The sequence below is a fragment of the Pelophylax lessonae genome (genome assembly GCF_965119305.1).
Source record: "Pelophylax lessonae genome assembly, chromosome: 9".
NCBI lineage: Eukaryota > Metazoa > Chordata > Amphibia > Anura > Ranidae > Pelophylax > Pelophylax lessonae.
Window position 1 is genome coordinate 114,792,243 of NC_138776.1, and position 19,230 is coordinate 114,811,472.

Below are 19,230 nucleotides of genomic sequence, written 5' to 3' on the forward strand. Positions count from 1 at the left end.
ATTAAAATAAACCTCAGCCTGCAAATAAACACTGCCACCGCCACCCTGCAGCGTCCCTCTGTGGTGCCAACTTTGAATAGTGTATCTCATCAGTTAAACCAATAAAATAACCATATTAAACCCATTTTTAAATGCTGCCATTGAAATGCAGCATGCAAGCAAAGATAAGGAAGGTTTACAGCTTCTATATTAGCGAACTTTGTGCATGCATGGCAAAACCCATGTGTGCACAGATTCTGGGAGCCCCAGTGCATGCACAGATGTGCTGCAGGGCTCTCTCAGCTAGGTCAGAACGGTAGTGCTTAAGTCCTTAAAAAAATGTCCCTTGCTAAGAGAGGGAGAGGAAAGAGGCAAAAAAGAAATATTTCACAGTTAAGGGTGAAGGTCTGTTTTAACAGACATACATTGATTCTAACTTTAGCTTGTTCAATTAAGCTTTGACAAAAGAAAAAAAAAAACTGAAAGCTGATTGGTTTCTGTGCAGAGTGGTACCAGAGTTTGCACTCTCTTGTTGCATTCAATTAACCCCGTGTTGTCACTGACAGAAAAGAGCTTTGAAGATCCTGGGAGATACACATAAAAACAAGACCAGAAGTGTACAGACTGCCTGTACAGTCAGCACTGCAGACTGAAAAGGAAAGTCCATTTTAATAATGCAATTACAACATGGCTTGCTTAGTAATTATAAATGCTATATTACTTTTTTTGCTATTTTTTTCCATGAAAGTGGAGTTACCCTTTAAGTGCACCACCTACTGGCTCAAAATACTAAATATCAAATATTCGTATGCAATATTTCATATTTCCCTACCTGGAAAAAAAAATAATTTTAACCCTTAACATAACTTGAAAGAAAACAAAAACACCATACATTCCTTTTAAAGGCTTTGTGTATTCCTTTTTAATCTGGAATGCACAACTCACAGTGGTCTCATACTCGAAGAACGCTATGTGCTCTGGAATAGCTTACCTAGTCCAGTAAGTCCCAAACCTGCTGTCAAGATATCCAGTCCATGGTAAGGCATTGGGCAAGATAAGGTAGACTGGCTTGTAATGGCCACACCACTGCTATCAAGCCCAAGAAGACATTTTCTGGCTTCATACATATTTAAGGCATTTCGTTCCACACTTTTTACGATCACAGACTGCAACACACAAATGGAAGAAAAAAGTCCAGATTGATGGTGCTATATGTACATACAGTATAATAAATGTGTGGTACAAAGCATCTTCAAAGCGTAGAACCAATTATGAGGGTATATGAATTTGATATTTTGTTGCCTTTTAAAATAAAATCCTCTCATGCAATTGGGATTTCGCAAAGTATTACCTAGATTTTTGCAGCGTGATGCCATCCTGTTAGTTGCAAACAAGAGTTAAATGTTCATATATAATAAAATGGCTAAAGTGCTAGTAAATAAAGCATCTCTATCCAAAATACATTAGTTACTGGGGCTGGTTCAGTGTTGAGCTGGCTCAGTGTTAAGCTGGTGTATCTGAAAACAAATTAAGAGCTTCATAATCTTTTCGGATCATTTAAAAAAGAAAGCCATAACTGCATTGGGACCTGTTATGGTAATCCTTCTTGTGCAGTTCCCCTAGACTCATGCCACTTGCTAGGATTTGGTAAGTGGATATTGTTTTTTACCTTGCAGAGTGAAATGGACTTTAAGACAGGAATTGTTTGGAAACTTACTTTACTTGGCTGTTTTGGCTTTGGTTTAATGCTGATAAAGACATCTAGTTGTTCCATGAGCTGAGTAATGTATTGTGGTTCTACTTCAATTTCTTCCTTCATGTCAAACATCAGGACAAGTGGGAGACAACCCTGCGTAAAAAGGCCAAAGATTACACAATATGTATCTACTCTCAATGAAATGGAAATAGTTATTAAACTACTCGAAAGCTTGAAATAACATTTTAAAATAAAGTAAATACATAATGTGTTTCGCTAGTGTTAATATACTACAGCTGATTATTCTTACACATTTTAGTCAATGCTTACATCACTGATAAAGCAGTCTTTGGATGAGGTTGAATGAGTATGAAGTTGACTACAACCTTGTATTTGCAGGATGACTTTGCTGATCTCATTATGATAACACTAGTTGCTTGGCTGTCATGGTGGTCTAATGACACAGATTCAGGGCAAGCCTGGCAAGTCTGCAGATCAGGAGCTCCGACCTCTTTTCTGACTTTTACAGCTGCATGTTTGTTCCGGGTCAATAACTGGCCAGAAGACTAGTGTTTTTAGAAAAGTGTTAGCAATGGCAGCATCGATACTGAACATATATACGAGTTCATGTTAAACAACATGGATAATATATGAAAAAGACTTGTGGTTTTAATCTCTAAAAGTTAATGCGCCTTGTACACTAAGCTTTGCAATGGGTAGAAGGAGACTTCAGGACCTTAGCTCAAATTTTGGGATTTTGAAGGGTTAGGGTCAGGTGTCTGAATCAGCAAACCAAACCAAGCAGGTGTTAATGATCATCAATTTCATGATTTCAAATTCAATGCAGGTTGAAACACACTCATTAAAGCGGAGTTCCACCTAAAACAAAAAAAAAACATAAAAATACCCCTGGGACAGTCAGGGCTAGTGCATTCCACAATGGATAGCCTCTGAACTGTCCCAGGTTGCACTTACCTTTTAGAAGAAATACTTACCTTGAAAATGTCTTGTCCAGCGCTGCCATCTCAGGTGTGGGCAGCTGAAGCCAGCGTGATCCTCTTCTGCGTCCTCTTCGGTCCCACGATGCACTGCACCGGCCCCACCGTCACTTCCAGGACTTCAGCGTCATCCCTGCACAGCTTCTGGGCATGCCCAGAAGCTGTTTAGCAAGGTATGACGGCGCCTGCACCGGAACTGACGTCAGGGCTGGTGCAGGCGCACTGATTCCTGGGAGCGAGGACATTCAGCTCCCAGGAATCATTGCAAGCCAGGAAGTGACGACGGCGGCCGTGGCGGCAGAGGGAGGAAGAGGAAGTAAGGTAAGTATATTTTCTTCTAAAATGAGGTAAGTGAAAAAAAAAATTGTGATTATCCATTTGTTTTTCAGGTGACCCGGAGCAAGAAGATGGACCAAAGTTCAATTTTAGGGTGGAAATACACTTTAAATGAAACAAACAGCTGTGTAGGAGGTGTAAAACTGGATGAGTAAACAGCCAAACTCTGCTACTAAGGTGAGGTTGTGGAAGAAAGCTTCATGTCAGAGGTCATACACCATTGCAAGACTGAGCACAGCAACAAGACGCATGGTAATTAAACTGCATCAGCAAGTTCTCGCCAAGGCAAAGATTTCAAAGCAGACACGAGATGGTTTCAAGATTTTCTGTTCTTTTGAAGAAGCTCAAAGAAACAGGCAACATTGAGGACCGTAGATGATGTGGTTAGACAAGAAAACGTAACGCAGCCGATGAAAGGCATCATGCTTACTTCCCTTTGAATTCAGATGATGTTCAGCAGTGCCATCAGCACCGAATTATCAGGAACCAGTGGGACCTATGTTCATCCATCTACTGTCCAGAGAAGTCTGGTCAGAATTGGTCTTCATGAAAGAATTGTGGCCAAAAAGCCATACTCAATGAGAAAAGAGGCTAAGCAACTCAACTACACATGAAAACACAGGAACTAGGGTGCAGAAAAATCACAGCAGGTGCTCTGGACTGAGGAGTCAAAATGTGGAATATCTGGCTGTAGTAGAAGGCAGTTTGCTGGAGAGTGTTACGACAATAAATGTCTGCAGACAAGAGAGAATCATGGTCGAGATTCCTCCCAAGTTTTGGTGTCCTCAATGTTGAGAAATACAGGTAGATACTTATCCATTATGCCATACCATCAGGATGGCGGGGCAACAACCCCAAAAATACAGCCAATATCATGAAGAACTATCTTCAGCGTGCAGAAGAACGGGGATCATAGAAGTGATGATTTGCCCCCCCCCCCCCCCCACAGAACCCTGATCTCAACATTGAGTCTGTCTGGGATTACATGAAGAGACAGAAGTATTTGAGGCGCCTACATCCACAGAAGATCTGTGGTTAGTTCTCCAATACGTTTGGAAAAACCTACCAGCCAAGTTGCTTCAAAAACTGTATGCAAGTGTACCTAGAGGAATTGATGCTCAAATATTGTTTTTTGATTTGGATATCTCCTAAGTTCATTTACTTTCCATTTTGTTAATTGATAAAAATAAACTCTTCTATTTCTGAAAGGTTTCCTTAATTACAGCATTTTTTCACACCTGTGTGTGTGTATTAGTATATATATATATATATATATATACACACACACATATATACATAAACACACACACATATATACACAGTATCAAACAAAAGTAAGTACATCACTCCCATTTTTGTAAATATTTTATTATATCTTTTCATGAGACAAAACTGAAGAAATTACACTTTGCTACAATGTAAAGTAGTGAGTGTACAGCTTGTATAACAGTGTAAATTTGCTGTCCCCTCAAAATAACTCAACACACAGCCATTAATTTCTAAACCATTTGCAACAAAAGTGAGTACAACGCTAAGTGAAAATGTCTAAATTGGGCCTAATTAGTCATTTTCCCTCCCCGGTGCCATGTGATTGGTCAGCGCTACAAGGTCTCAGGTGTGAATGGGGAACAGGGGTGTTAAATTTGGTGTTATCGCTCTCACTCTCGCATACTGGTCACTGGAAGTTCAACATGGCACCTCATGGCAAAGAACTCTGAAAAAACATTATTGTTGCTCTACATAAAGATGGCCTAGGCTATAAGAAGATTGTCAAGACCCTGAAACTAAGCTGCAGCACGGTGGCCAGGACCATACAGCACTTTAACAGGATAGGTTTCACTCAGAACAGGCCTCGCCATTGTCGACCAACGAAGTTGAGTGCACGAGCTCAGTGTCATATCCAGGGGTTGTCTTTGGGAAAATGATTTATGTGTGCTGCCAGCATTGCTGCAGAGGTTGAAGGGGTGGGGGGTCAGCCTGTCAGTGTTCAGACCATACGCCGCACACTGCATTAAATTGGTCTGCATGGCTGTAGTCCCAGAAGGAATCCTCTTATAAAGATGATGCACAAGAAAGCCCACAAACAGTTTGCTGAAGACAAGCAGACTAATGCCTCGTACACACGTACCGATCGTCGGCCGAACGATCGGCCGTCTTTTGTCCGAGGGCTGTCGTGTCTGTTGAAAAGTGCAAAAGACTGCACACGAATTTTGTTGGCCAACAACAGCCGACTGCAGAAGTGATGTCATGTGATGGTTAACTTTCCCTGTGTTTTTTCTTTTCTGAGCATGCCCAGTCTTGCAAATCTGCTGTCTGTCGGCCGAAATCTGTACTGACTGGCGAACAATCGGCCGTTCTGGTGTCGGCATACAAAACTCGACAGATTCTGTTCGGCCGAAAGTGCGCTGTCGGCAGCATCATACTAACAAGCCTACAATCAGCCGATCGGTCGTCGGCCGAATCTTTTCGGCCGACAATCTGCATGTGTGTACGGGGCATAAGGATATGGATTACTGGAAGCATGTTCTGTGGTCTGATGAGAACAAGAATAACTTATTTGGTTCAGATGGTGTCAAGTTTGTGTGGCGGCAAGCAGGCGAGGAGTACAAAGTCAAGTGTGTCTTGCCTACAGTCAAGCATGGTGGTGGGGTGGAATTGTTATGGTCTAGGGCTGCATGAATGCTGCTGGCACTGGGGAGCTACAGTTCATTGAGGGAACCATGAATGCCAACATGTACTGTGTCACACTGAAGCAGAGCACGATCCACTCCCTTCAGGGACTGGGACACAGGGAAATATTCCAACATGATAATGACCTTAAACACCTCCAATACGACCACTGCCTTGCTAAAGAAGCTGAGGGTAAAGGCGATGGACTGATAATCAATTATTAATAGTGCTGTGTTCCCAAAACCCTATATTTAAACTTAAAATAGTAAAATCGCAAAACAATATTGCCAACTAAATAAATGTTAACAAAACACTCTGTATAACTTCATATTTTAAATGTGTAACGCAAGCCACAAATGTGAAACAAATTAATTATAATCTAGTCCACATCCATGCATTTTAAAGTGTTATGTAATGATGGTATTCTTCCCCTTCATAGAAATCCTTAACGTGCAAAATTCACACACTTCCTTCTCCTTTAGAGCAGTGTTCTTTTAAGAAGGACCAAGTCGATGTATCGCCATGAAAACAGTGCTCCCCCAGCTGGGTTCTCACCTTAAAATTGTGTGACCTGGCAATTAAGCTTGGTCAAAATACATTTTTGGCCTTTCCTGGGCCCCGGGGATTAGTATCCAATGTGTTCACACTGGAAACCATCTCCTCTAAATTCCTCAAGTCTAAAACATGCACAAAATATCCCTATAGTGGTCCCATCTGTGTGCACAAGCCACTCACACTCTTGGTTGTTAGTGCTGTCAAACCATTGAGTGCCGTTACTGTCCTGGCCCCTCCCCTACGTGTGTCAACACAGGATCACGTGTCTTCAAGGGGATTCTGATGGATTGGCCAAGCATGTCTCCAGACCTAAACCCTTTTGAGCATCTGTGGGGCATCCTCAAATGGAGGAGGGCAAAATCTCTAACATCCACGAGCTCCGTGATGTCATCTTAGAGGAGTGGAAGAGGACTCCAGTGGCAACCTGGAACTCCATGCCCAAGAGGGTTAAGGCAGTGCTGGAAAATAATGCCGGCCATACAAAATATTGACACGTTGGGCCCAATTTGGACATTTTCACTTAAGGGTATAGTCACTTTTGTTGCCAGTGGTTTAGACATTAATGGCTGTGTTGAGGTATTTTGAGGGGACAGAAAATTGACACTTATACAAGCTGTACACTCACTACTTTAGATTGTAGCAAAGTGTAATTTCTTCAATGTTGCCACATGAAAAGATATACATTACTCACTTTTGTGAGATACTCTGTGTGTGTGTGTGTGTGTGTGTGTGAATATATATATTATATATACACACACACACACAGTGGGTACGGAAAGTATTCAGACCCCCTTAAATTTTTCACTCTGTTATATTGCAGCCATTTGCTAAAATCATTTAAGTTCATTCTTCTTCCTCATGAATGTACACATAGCACCCCATACTGACCGAAAAACACAGAATTGTTGACATTGTTGCAGATTTATTAAAAAAGAAAAACTGAAATATCACATGGTCCTAAGTATTCAGACCCTTTGCTCAGTATTTAGTAGAAGCCCCCTTTTGATCTAATACAGCCAGGAGTCTTTTAGGGAAAGATGCAACAAGTCTTTCACACCTGGATTTGGGGATCCTCTGCCATTCCTCCTTGCAGATCCTCTCCAGTTCTGTCAGGTTGGATGGTAAACGTTGGTGGACAGCCATTTTTAGGTCTCTCCAGAGATGCTCAATTGGGTTGAAGGGCTCTGGCTGGGCCATTCAAGAACAGTCACGGAGTTGTTGTGAAGCCACTCCTTCGTTATTTTAGCTGTGTGCTTAGGGTCATTGTCTTGTTGGAAGGTAAACCTTCGGCCCAGTCTGAGGTCCAAAGCACTCGGAGAAGGTTTTTGTCCAGGATATCCCTGTACTTGGCCGCATTCATTTTTCCCCTCGATTGCAACCAGTCATCCTGTCCCTGCAGCTGAAAAACACCCCCACAGCATGATGCTGCCACCACCATGCTTCACTGTTGGGACTGTATTGGACAGGCGATGAGCAGTCCCTGGTTTTCTCCACACATACCGCTTAGAATTAAGGCCAAAAAGTTCTATTTTGGTCTCATCAGACCAGAGAATCTTATTTCTCACCATCTTGGAGTCCTTCAGGTGTTTTTTAGCAAACTCCATGCGGGCTTTCATGTGTCTTACACTGAGGAGAGGCTTCCGTCGGGCCACTCTGTCATAAAGCCCCGACTGGTGGAGGGCTGCGGTGATGGTTGACTTTCTACAACTTTCTCCCATCTCCTGACTGCATCTCTGGAGCTCAGCCACAGTGATCTTTGGGTTCTTCTTTACCTCTCTCACCAAGGCTCTTCTCCCCCGATAGCTCAGTTTGGCCGGACGGCCAGCTTTAGGAAGGGTTCTGGTCGTCCCAAACGTCTTCCATTTGAGGATTATGGAGGCCACTGTGCTCTTAGGAACCTTAAGTGCAGCAGAAATCTTTTTGTAACCTTGGCCAGATCTGTGTCTTGCCACAATTCTGTCTCTGAGCTCTTCAGGCAGTTCCTTTGACCTCATGATTCTCATTTGCTCTGACATGCATTGTGATCTGGAAGGTCTTATATAGACAGGTGTGTGACTTTCCTAATCAAGTCCAATCAGTATAATCAAACACAGCTGGACTCAAATGAAGGTGTAGAACCATCTCAAGGATGATCAGAAGAAATGGAAAGCACCTTAGTTAAATATATGAGTGTCACAGCAAAGGGTCTGAATACTTAGGACCATGTGATATTTCAGTTTTTCTTTTTTAATAAATCTGCAACAATGTCAACAATTCTGTGTTTTTCTGTCAGTATGGGGTGCTATGTGTACATTCATGAGGAAGAAGAATGAACTTAAATGATTTTAGCAAATGGCTGCAATATAACAAAGAGTGAAAATTTTAAGGGGGTCTGAATACTTTCCGTACCCACTATATATATATATATATATATATATATATATATATATATATATATATATATATATAATTTTTTATTTTTTTTTATTCATAAATAGGTTGCAGAGTACCACATAGGCCTGTGAAAATACATACCATGAGATACTGTCGGGCAAGACAAACTGACTCGATGGTGCCTTGGAGGTAGACTGTGGACTTCTTTAAAGGGTTATTTGGATCTGGAAAGTGGATCTGAGCACCTGTTCTTTGCATAATGTGCTTGATGTTGCTTCCATTGCGGCCCATCATGAAGAGGTGATGCTGAGCAGCAATATCCAGTTGCGTGCTAACAGGAATGGCATTTGCCAGGCTACCAGCAAGATGTTCCAACAGTAGGGCTGTTCCTTCCTATGAAAAACAGCATAAAAGAAATTAGACCATTATCTGTCAAACTGTTTAGCCCAGAAATACTATGCATTATTAAAGTACTTCAGAGTTGTTGTATAATAGTGCTAATTTGTATTCTCCTTCAAAAAACTTGAAAAAAGCCAAGGGGGCATAATTTCCAATATAGTCCCATTATTTTTAGGCACATACTAACTTACCTGGTCTCTATGCTAATGTTATGGATTTTACAAGTCGAGACTTGGAAATAGGGAATAAAATGCTTGGTGTCCCTAGACCTTAGTATATCCGCTCTTCCACCTTACCTACCAGCCACATAATAAAAGTACAAACCATACTGAATAAAATAGTTTATCTCTTTCATTTATATCCTTTAACTGCTATTTGAGCCTCTAGAAGGCTCATGAGAATCACAAAAGAAAATTTACATTTTACCCACTTTTCCCTCCTTGTAATCCCATTTTGCTGTCCTCTAAAACTGGCAATAACTGATCGAAGTTCAGTGGGTCCAGCACGGACCAGACAAATAGAGGTCAATTATTTAATCATCTTCGGTTAAAGGTATATGTTGGAAAATGTTCTGTCAAATCAGCAGCTGTAGCTGCTGTCAGAATAAAGTAAACTGGTGGAGGAGATTCCTTCATTCACCAGGTTTGTGTGGATGGAGGATTCTGTTGGAGGATTCATAACCCTGTATGGCCAGCTTAAGCTCTTATATAGATACTATATTCCTAATGGCTGTTTGAGGTTACTAAGCTCTCTACTTAATAGGACCGTGTATATTTTTCTAACACTAGAATAGTCACTAACCTCTGTAAATTTACAGGCATTGACAAGTAGTTTGTCCATAAATGAAATTATCTTGGTATGCTATTACAAAGCTATGCATGGTAATAACTTCAGAAGAGGATATAGCATCTTTACAAGACGACCGTGATAAGATAAAAGAGTGGGCAACTACATGGAAGATTAGGTTTAATATTGAAAAATGTAAGGTAAAGCACTTTGGGACTAAAAATTTTAATGCAAGTTACTTGCTAAGGGAAGAACCTCTGAGGGAATTAAGGATGAAAAAGGGTCTGGGGGTCCTAGTAGATGACAGACTCAGCAATAATGCAATGCCAAGCTGCAGCAAACAAGGCCAGTAGACTATTAGCATGCATTAAGAGGGTATTTGCTCAAGAGATAAAACTATAATTGTATCCCTTTACAGAACTCTGGTTCGGCCGCATTTTGATTATGAATTCCAGATTTAGTCACCAGTCTTCAGGAAGGATGTGCTGGAACTGGTGAAAGTTCAGAGAAAGGCAACAAATCTAATAAGGGGGCTGGAGGATTCAGTTAGAGAATAACTACAAACATTAAATTTATTCTCCCTGAAGTTTGCAATATACATAAAATCTAAATGATGATTCTAGCATGGGGGGGGGGAACTAATCTTCAGTCTCTTAAGAAGAGACATGGCCAGTCAATGAAGTTGGATTAGAAGCAGTTTAAATTTAAACTGTGTAAGGGGTTCTTTGCTGTCAGAGCAGGCATGATGTGGAACTCCCTTCCACAGTTGGTGGTGTCAGCAGGAAGTGTTGATAATTAAAAAAAAAAAAAAAAAAAAAAAAAAAAGCAAACTTTTGGATGGGCATCTTAATGAACCTTATACACAGAAATATGAAAAATGTTAGTGACAGACACATATACACACGGGTTGAACTGGATAAACCTAGGTCTTTATTCAACTTTACCAACTATGCAATTATGCAAGTCATTATGATCAAACTGACTGGAGAATTTTCAGTAGTCAGTGCAAATGCTAGCCATGATTGAATAAGGAAAATCAGATTAATCACTTTATGATCTCCTGAATATTTTTGTGTAGAGGTGACTGATTTAGCATTTTAATCTTTAATTTCACTTTACAGAGAATGATTTGTTAATTCTGTGATTATCTACATATTGGACAAATCTACATTCAAGAGAAAAAAAAAAATCTGAAGTTAAAAACTTCTTCCCCATTCTGAATAGAGCAGAGAATGGCTTAAACCTGCCAGTTCGTTATACCATCTGTGTCCTATTGGTGACATTTCTCTTCTTTTCCTCTTCCCGATTTATCTGCGGGACAGGAATCTCTGCAAAATGAGGGAAATCCTCTCTTAGAAGGTTCTCCCAGGAACAAGTCTCCCCTCAGTGAAAGATTTCCCTTACCTTCTTCAAATTTTGGATTTTTTTGTTAATTTCTATCCTGGTGACAGGACAGACTTAAGGCTCCCTAAGTTATGTAGACAGCAATAATAAACTTCTTTCCAAAATAAAAAAATATAAAGTCTTGGCTTTAGACACACTTGATCCAATTCCCATTTAATCGATTAACCTGCTTCTCTGATGGTCATGAATTGCCCAGGTTGTGAGTATATGCAAATAAAATCATTAAAATCTCAAGTAAGCATTAACATGTTAATGTAAAGGTAGAGATTTTTGTACTTACCGTAAAATCTATTTCTCTGAGTTCATCAAGGACACAGCGCTCCATAAATCATAACTACTGGGTTATATTGCCTCCTCCAGGAGTAGGCAGAACAAAAACCACCTGGCTACGCCCATGGACTGTCGCCAGCTGGTATATAACCCCCTCTCTGCTCTAGGTAATTAGTGGCAAGCAGTATTAGAAGTATCAGAATTCTATAGAGGGGTGGGTGCTGTGTCCGATGAACTCAGAAATGTATTTTACAGTAAGTACAAAAATCCCATTTTCTCATTCGTTCATCGACAGACACAGCACTCCATAAATCATAACTACTAGGACGTCCAAAAGCAGTGCCAAAAGAAATATGAGGGGTGGGGAAAATAACCCCAGGCTAAACATAAGAGCCCTTAACCAGGACACAGGACCCCCATCTGAAAATTAAAAGTTTAAAGAATAATACCCCTCAAGAGGGAACAGCCCCTCCTAAACAGTAGCCTGCAAAACTCTGCAGCCAAAAGAAACATCCGCAGATGCCAAAATATCTACCTTATAGAATTTTGTGAAGGTATGCATGGACGACCAAGTGGCCGCCTTGCAAACTTGCGATATTTGTGCCTGATGACGGAAGGCCCAAGAAGTACTCAGCGCCCAAGTAGAATGCGCCGTGACAGGGAAAGGTGGAGCCTGACCTTTATCGGAAAAGGCCTGAGTCACCGTCTGCCTGATCTATCTGAAGATGGTAGCCGAAGCAGCGGCCAGTCCATTCCTTGGTCCGTCTGTAACCACAAAAAGCGGGTCTGACCTCCGAAAAGGACTCAGAAGCTGCCAGATACACCTAAATCGCACACAGGAACCACATCCAAGGTATGAAAAGCAAATTCCTTGGGATGAGCCAGCTTGGGACACAAAGAAGGCAACACAATGTCCTCATTCAAATGGAAGTCATAGACAACTTTGGGCAGGAATGATGGACAGGGACAAAGAACCACTATTACTATAGACCATTAAATAGGGACTGCGACAGGATAATGCCGCCAATTCTGATACTCTGCGGGTAATAGCCACCAAGAATGTCACCTCCTGGGATAACGTAGGCAAGGGAATCTCCTGAATATTCTGAAATGGAGGTTTCTGGAGAAGCGAAAGTGCTAAATTTAAATCCCATGGCGGCAAAAGAGGAGGTGGAGGTGGAGCCACATGTTGAACCCTCTGAATGAAGGTACGAACAGATGGGTGAGTGGCTAGGGGTCAGTGTAAGAAGATTGCCAGGGCAGACACCTGACCCTTGATAGCATTCAAGGCCAACTTCTGATCAATGCCCTGTTGAAGAAAGGTTAAGATCCAATCCACAGAAAAGGATCGAGGATGAGCGCCAATCGACTCGCACCAAGAAATGTACGATTTCCACGTACGATGGTATATCTTGCTGGAAGAGTACTTCCTCGCCTTCACCATAGTAGAGATCACTGATCCAGACAGACCCTTTATCCCTCAGTACCTGGCTTTCAATAGCTAAGCCATTAAAACCAGTGACTGTAAAGCAGGATGGTAGATCAGCCCTCTGAGAGGAAGCCCCCAAGGGACGTTTATGGGCACCAGACTGACTGGAAGATTCTCACCCTTGATTCCTTGCTGGAATTGCAGAAGCCGTCTAATCCAAGGATGATACTGGCCTTACCATGGCCCTTGGATGCCTGCGGCGTCTGCCAAAGGCACACAAGATCTTGCCATGAACCTTGGTATTCTCCTGTGAAGCCGAACCTGCTAAAGGAGCTGCATGTAGGACTGTGCAAACAGAACTGTCTTGAAGGTGGATACCACCAGACTCCGAACTTGTATGCAAAATGGGAGAGAGAACTATCTGAGACAGCAGCCGGTGAATCACTGCCCCTGGTTCCTGAAGTTTGTCTAGAGGAAGGACCACCCTGGTAGGAATTAGAGTCAGACCTAGGTAAATCATTCCCCTGGACAGGGATAGGGGGGAGCTTAGGCAGACATCACCTGAACCTTTGCGGGAATTAAATCCGCACAAGGAGACTCAGGACCTAAAAAACCTGAAAAGGACAAGCTTTGTCCCCCTTTGAGTACCCCCAAAAGAATAATTTAGTGGATGCTCATAAAGGTGGTCCACAAGGCCAGAAATCAACTACGATGTCCCCCCCCCCCCCCCCCGCTTCATGCTGAAGGGGCCTTGCCTGCGGGTCCGGAGAAGCTAGCTCTAGGCTTATTAAACCAAGGATGCCTGGAACCTCCTGGGGAAGATTTGAAAGATCTATTTCCCTTATTCGCCATCCCAGAAGCACGAAAGAATTTATGTGTTGAGAAGGAGGGCCCCCATCTGCAATGAGGCTCTCTTTCCTACACTATGGCAGAAAGGTACTCTTCTCCCCCCGTGATACCCTTAAGTCAACCAGGGTAGATCAGTGAGAGCTTTCTTAGAGGCTTGGTCTGTGGACCAGTTCTTAAGTCACAGCACGCGCCTAATCATCACTGCTGAAACCGAAAGTTTGGACAGCACAGAAGCTGTATCCAAAGCTGCATTACAAATATACTGCAACCCATGGACCGACTGGTCCACTAAATCAACATAAGCAGTGGGGACCTGCTCACCCCCCAGGCCCTGGCACAAAAGCTTGGCCCATTCAGTTAGGGTCTGAAACACCAGGGCTGAGGCAAAGACTGGCCACAATGTCAAACCAGCCATCGTAAACATGCTGCATGCCACTGCCCCTGCTTTCCTTTCAGCCAGGTCCTTAAAGTACGGGGATTCCTCTACTGGGATCATGATAGCTTTGTTCAACCTGGAAACAGTAGGGTCCACCACTGGTGGACTAGTCCACTTTTTTAAAATTGACTCCTCAAAAGGGTAATGTACAGCAAAACGTTTGGGAACCACAAAGGGTAAATTTTGGTTGTTCCCATTCCTTACAGGAAAACTTGTCAAAATAAGGCACATAAGGAAACCCCTTTGGAGTGTGAGGTGACTTATGCGTACCAAAAAACACAGCCAGGTTCATGACTACATCAGCCGCATCTTGCAATTTAAAGTCTCAAGCACTGCAATGATAAGTGTGTCTACCAGCTGCTGCAACCATGGAGGAATCATCCTCACTATCGGATGGATCAGGGGGTGTGATATTAAGCCCTCTGGGTGGGCCGCGTCCACAGTGGCACCAGGCCAAGAAGTAAAAGGGGACAAACTGAGCAGGGAAAGGTGGGAGATGCTTTCTACTGGGCCTTTGCTCACAAGCCACTTCCACCCAGGACACTAAGGACTGCAGGACCACCGTCAGTGCAACCAATGGGAAGCTGGGGTTCTGAGGGACCTGCCCCCCTCCAAGAGGGGGTCAGTGGGGGAGATGTGACCCTGAGGCTCCATAAGGAAAGGAAAACCTTGCAGTACAAACATTTATTTTGGCACCACTAAAGGATCCCTCAGGGCACCTATCAGCAGAGCGAGAGAGAACGGGGAACCCCAAGGACTCAGAGAATTTTGACCCAGCAACACCACAAATGCCATCCCTGTTAAAATGTCCTTGGCACAGGAAGAGGAAGCATGGGGAAGAGGAGCTTCAGAATCCCCATGAGGCTTTGGTCATCTCCAGCGTCTCCTGGACTAAGAAAATGGCCCGTGACATCGAGCTACACAAACATGGCCGCTAGCTGGAGATCAGACAGGGAAAATGGCTCCCGTGACATCATCGGGCTAAATGAACATGGCTGCCACGTGGAGACCCGCCAGACTAAGGAAAAATGCCTGCCATCAGCTACAGATGCTGAAGCATGCTGCCAGGATCTTTCCTGCGCCCCCTGCAATGCTGCACCCTCTGCAAGGGGAACCTCCCCCCGAAGGTAGGACACACCTTAGGAGAGACTCCCCTGCGCACTGGTCTCTGCACTGGGACCCCCCTGCACTATTACCCACCCTGCAAACAGTGCTATGTACCTAGGGGTTTCCTATACTGGGACCCCTCCAGACTACCAGGGCAGGATGTACACTATCCCAGGACCCTTACAGAGTGGGGATAACAGGGGAGACCTCAGGGGTCTATGCTGCATCCTCTGCCCTGGGACTCCCACCAGATTCCAGGTCCAGACAGGGGGGAAAGTGAGTGGGGGAAGCCCAGCTCACTGAGGGATTTAAGGATGGCAGGAGGGAACCTGCAGGCAGGTTCAACTGTCCCTGAAGATTACCCACGTCTACTCGAAAATAACGCCAAAAGGAGAGGGGGGACTGTACTTACCCTCCCATGGTGCAGGTAATGCTCCAGACAGAATCCTCACCACTGAAGGGATGCTTTCGACCAAGAGACTGCTGCGACACAGATAAATGCCCCGGTCGTATGCGACTCTGCGAGGCGTTTAACTCGCGGGCCAGCCTCTGTCCGTGAGGCTATGTCATGGCCAACCTAGCGCATAGCTGCGGTCTCCACGCGCTTGCTGGACTAGAGGGACCACAGGATCTAGATTATCCAGCCCCTACATAAAAGAAAGTATGGATGCAAGAAGGAGAAAAAATTGCAAGGACCAGAGATCCCAGCCGGGAGACTAGGTCCCTACTCCTGACTAGACCGATTAAAACTGATTTCATAGAGCAGAGAGGGGGGTTATATACCAAGCTGAGGACGGCCCATGGGCGTAGCAAGGTGTTTTTCATTCCACCTAATCCTACTCCTGGAGGAGGCAATATAACCCAGTAGTTATGATTTATGGAACGCTGTGTCTGTCAATGAACGAAAGAGAATTATTAATTTTTTTTAACCTGCATCTTATTAAAATAATTCCTTGTGATCTTGCCATTAAGGTCCCTTTTCAGGCACCTCTTGTTATTCTTGTACAGAGTGAAAACTCTGTGTCACTGTCTCCTAGGCGTTTCCCTGCATGGTTACCTACCACATGCTCCCCAAACTCAAACTACAAGCAGCCATGCACAAGCATGGTAAACTGTCCCCACCATCAGGAAACCCAATATGGAAAATGTCTTGCAGCTGGAGTGTACGTACACAGGAGGTGACTGCAAAGAGCTTGCCTTTGTTTAGCATTATGGAAATGCAACAAAGTATAAAAAGATTTTAGAACAAACAAAAACCAAATCAAGGCAATTGTTCATAATATAGAGTACTCTATCAAACTAAATGTAAGTAAGTCAGTTAGGGTTTATGCCTACTTTAAACTCTTGTCTACAATGAATATCTTTAAACAGCGGATCAGCGGCCCTTTGACCAGTTTCGGTCATAAATGGCACTAAATAGACAGCCATCGGGCAGCCAAACCACTCAGTAGTCTCTGTGTACCAAGCGGTCATCACACGTCATCACAGTGATCACACGTTATTGTTTAGTGTTCTTCTTTCCCCCTCAACAGGGAAAAAAAAAGATTTAGCACTTGTGAATAGAGAAAGCATTAATAGATCAGCAGCTGCAGATCCATTCATTCTGTTTCAGGGATATATATATATTTACCCCTTTATGCCACCCTCTTTTCCTACACATCTCTCCATGCTATCTCTATGTGACCTATACACTAACCCTTTTGCCTCTCTTATCTTGCACATTAGAACATTACCCCTTCAAGGGGTATTACGGGCTGGTACTCAAGTGGTTGTAAGCATTTCCTTCAAAACCAGTTTTTTGGGTGGTATGATTACATGCTTGTTTTTAAAGCTATAGTACATGAAATATTTTGACAAGACATTTTAAGGGTTGTTTACCGCTATTTACCGTTTTAGGTCTTATTTCAAGTAGTGAAATTTGCTGCATAAACAGAAGTGAACTTTGCTTAAAAATCATAAACAGAACATTCCAAAAAAACAAGAGGCAGCTCAAAATATTCATACAAATGAGAACTTCAACATCTGTTACATTTTAGATAATTACATAGCTAAAGGCTGGGCTGAAGTACTGGGTAAACTAGACAGTTTATACAGTATCTGTGTTTTTACATAATCCAAAGGAACATAACTGATGTTATGTATTTATTGGATGAGAAGGCATTAGAGCCTTTGTATTACTATGTCAGCTGGGAGAAAAGTATATAATCTAAAGTGAAAAATCACTAGAGACCTCCCAGTCTTTGCGATGAAGGGTGAATTTGAGCAGGGGGGAAATGAGTGAAGGAATTTTGTTTTAAGTAGTGGATTTGTGCAGAACTGGAATGTATACAAGGTGCATAGCTGAAAACAACTTCAGTCTGCATTTCACTAACATCACACATTTTTCCTACAGGAATATAACAGGGGAAACTAATGGTGACACATGGGGAAGCTTAGAAGATTTTAGGGGCAGCGGTCATAACACTTTTTCATAGTTTTCTACATACGGTATATCAAAACCAGATATTCCACTGTTTTTTTTCTAGTGCTGATAGATGAATATAGGCACACTCAGGCAGAATCCCAGGCTCCCAAATCCCTATTTTGGGCATTTAAAATTGTTTAAGTCCAAGGAAACCTCTAGAACTGTATTTTCTTTAAGGAGCAACTATTTGAGGTTTTAAAGACTTTGCATCATGTATTAAGACAAGACGTAAATTAACATTTATACACTGTGGTTTGAGTATCTATGCACAAATTATATAGTTTAATAAAAAAAAAAAAAGCTGGCCTCCCCTATAAAAAGGGCCCCAATACCTACAGACATGTAAAAAAAAAAAAGAAAAGTACAACTGAGGGAAATTGATAATATTTTTCAACAAATTTCAAGAAGCAAACTGTGCCTACAGATAAATGTGATAAAGCTTGAATATTTGCATTTTCAATAATTAAAAAATAAAACTAATAAATGCAACTGTGTACTAAGAAAAACTAAGTTAACCATTGGCATAAAAACTAGTATTGCCACTTTCACTTTTGAAGCCACTTTTGAACTGGCTTATTATAGGCATTATTTGTAACTGCCTACCAGTCCAACACTGAGAAAGCCCCCCGTGCCACTTCATCCTGAGTAGGTAACTCAAGACACCAACACCATCTAAAAAGCGACTGTTTATGGACTACCATAAGCATTAAATATTTTTTTAAAAAACACATATTGGATGTGGCAGCAACGCTTCAAAATATAAACACTACCTTAAAAGCTCATTCACACCAGATGCAGTCCAGTGCATTTTTTTTCTGCATCAAAAACACAGACAGTAGATTATATAGCTTCCAAACGCCCATAATAATAGTCACACCAATGAGGTCAGTTCGAGTGCAGAAAAAAGCAGAACATGTTGCATTTTTCTGCACAGAACTGTACTGGAACGCAGTAAAATGCATCAAAAACGCATTACAGGGGAAAAAAAAACAGAACTTTGGGGGGGGGGAAGAATTGCATCAAAAAAGCATGGGAACGTAACAAAAACACATAAAAAATGCACACGCAGAAAAGCATCCAGAACGCATTCGTTCGGACTGCGCTTCTGTGGTGTGAACTGGACCTAACGGCAGCCAGATTCCAGGGATTACTATTGTACAAATATGGAAAATGCTGGTTTACCAATCCCTAAATAGAAACCCACCAAAAAAACGTTATCTGGAAATCCCACATTTTAAAAAAGGCACCTATACCGGTCTTGCAAATGTGTGTAATTATACAAACCTAACAACATAAGAGCATGTTACAGGCCATGGGACAAAGATAAACCGTAAAGTAGGATTCCAGACTTGGAGCTTGTGTAATCCAATAACAAGCCATTTAAACTGTGGTAAAGTAGAACATACCTCAATATTTGAAACAGTATTTCATGGATTTCTTCCAATACCCAAAGATGGAAAAAAAATGTAGTCAGTGATG

At 42.4% G+C, this 19,230-nt stretch overlaps 1 protein-coding gene across 5 annotated transcripts in view; it reads right to left on the reverse strand.

The window, feature by feature from the left end:
- BICC1 (BicC family RNA binding protein 1) overlaps nucleotides 1-19,230 on the reverse strand; it is a 366,015-nt gene that overhangs the window by 61,125 nt on the left and 285,660 nt on the right. For all 5 annotated transcript variants that reach the window (XM_082268000.1, XM_082267998.1, XM_082268001.1 and 2 more), the window contains exons 8-10: nucleotides 8,749-9,000; nucleotides 1,697-1,828; nucleotides 971-1,145 (exon numbers count right to left, since the gene is read on the reverse strand). In XM_082268000.1, the coding sequence (XP_082124126.1) occupies nucleotides 971-1,145; nucleotides 1,697-1,828; nucleotides 8,749-9,000 (559 nt within the window). The remainder of the gene's footprint in view (nucleotides 1-970; nucleotides 1,146-1,696; nucleotides 1,829-8,748; nucleotides 9,001-19,230) is intronic.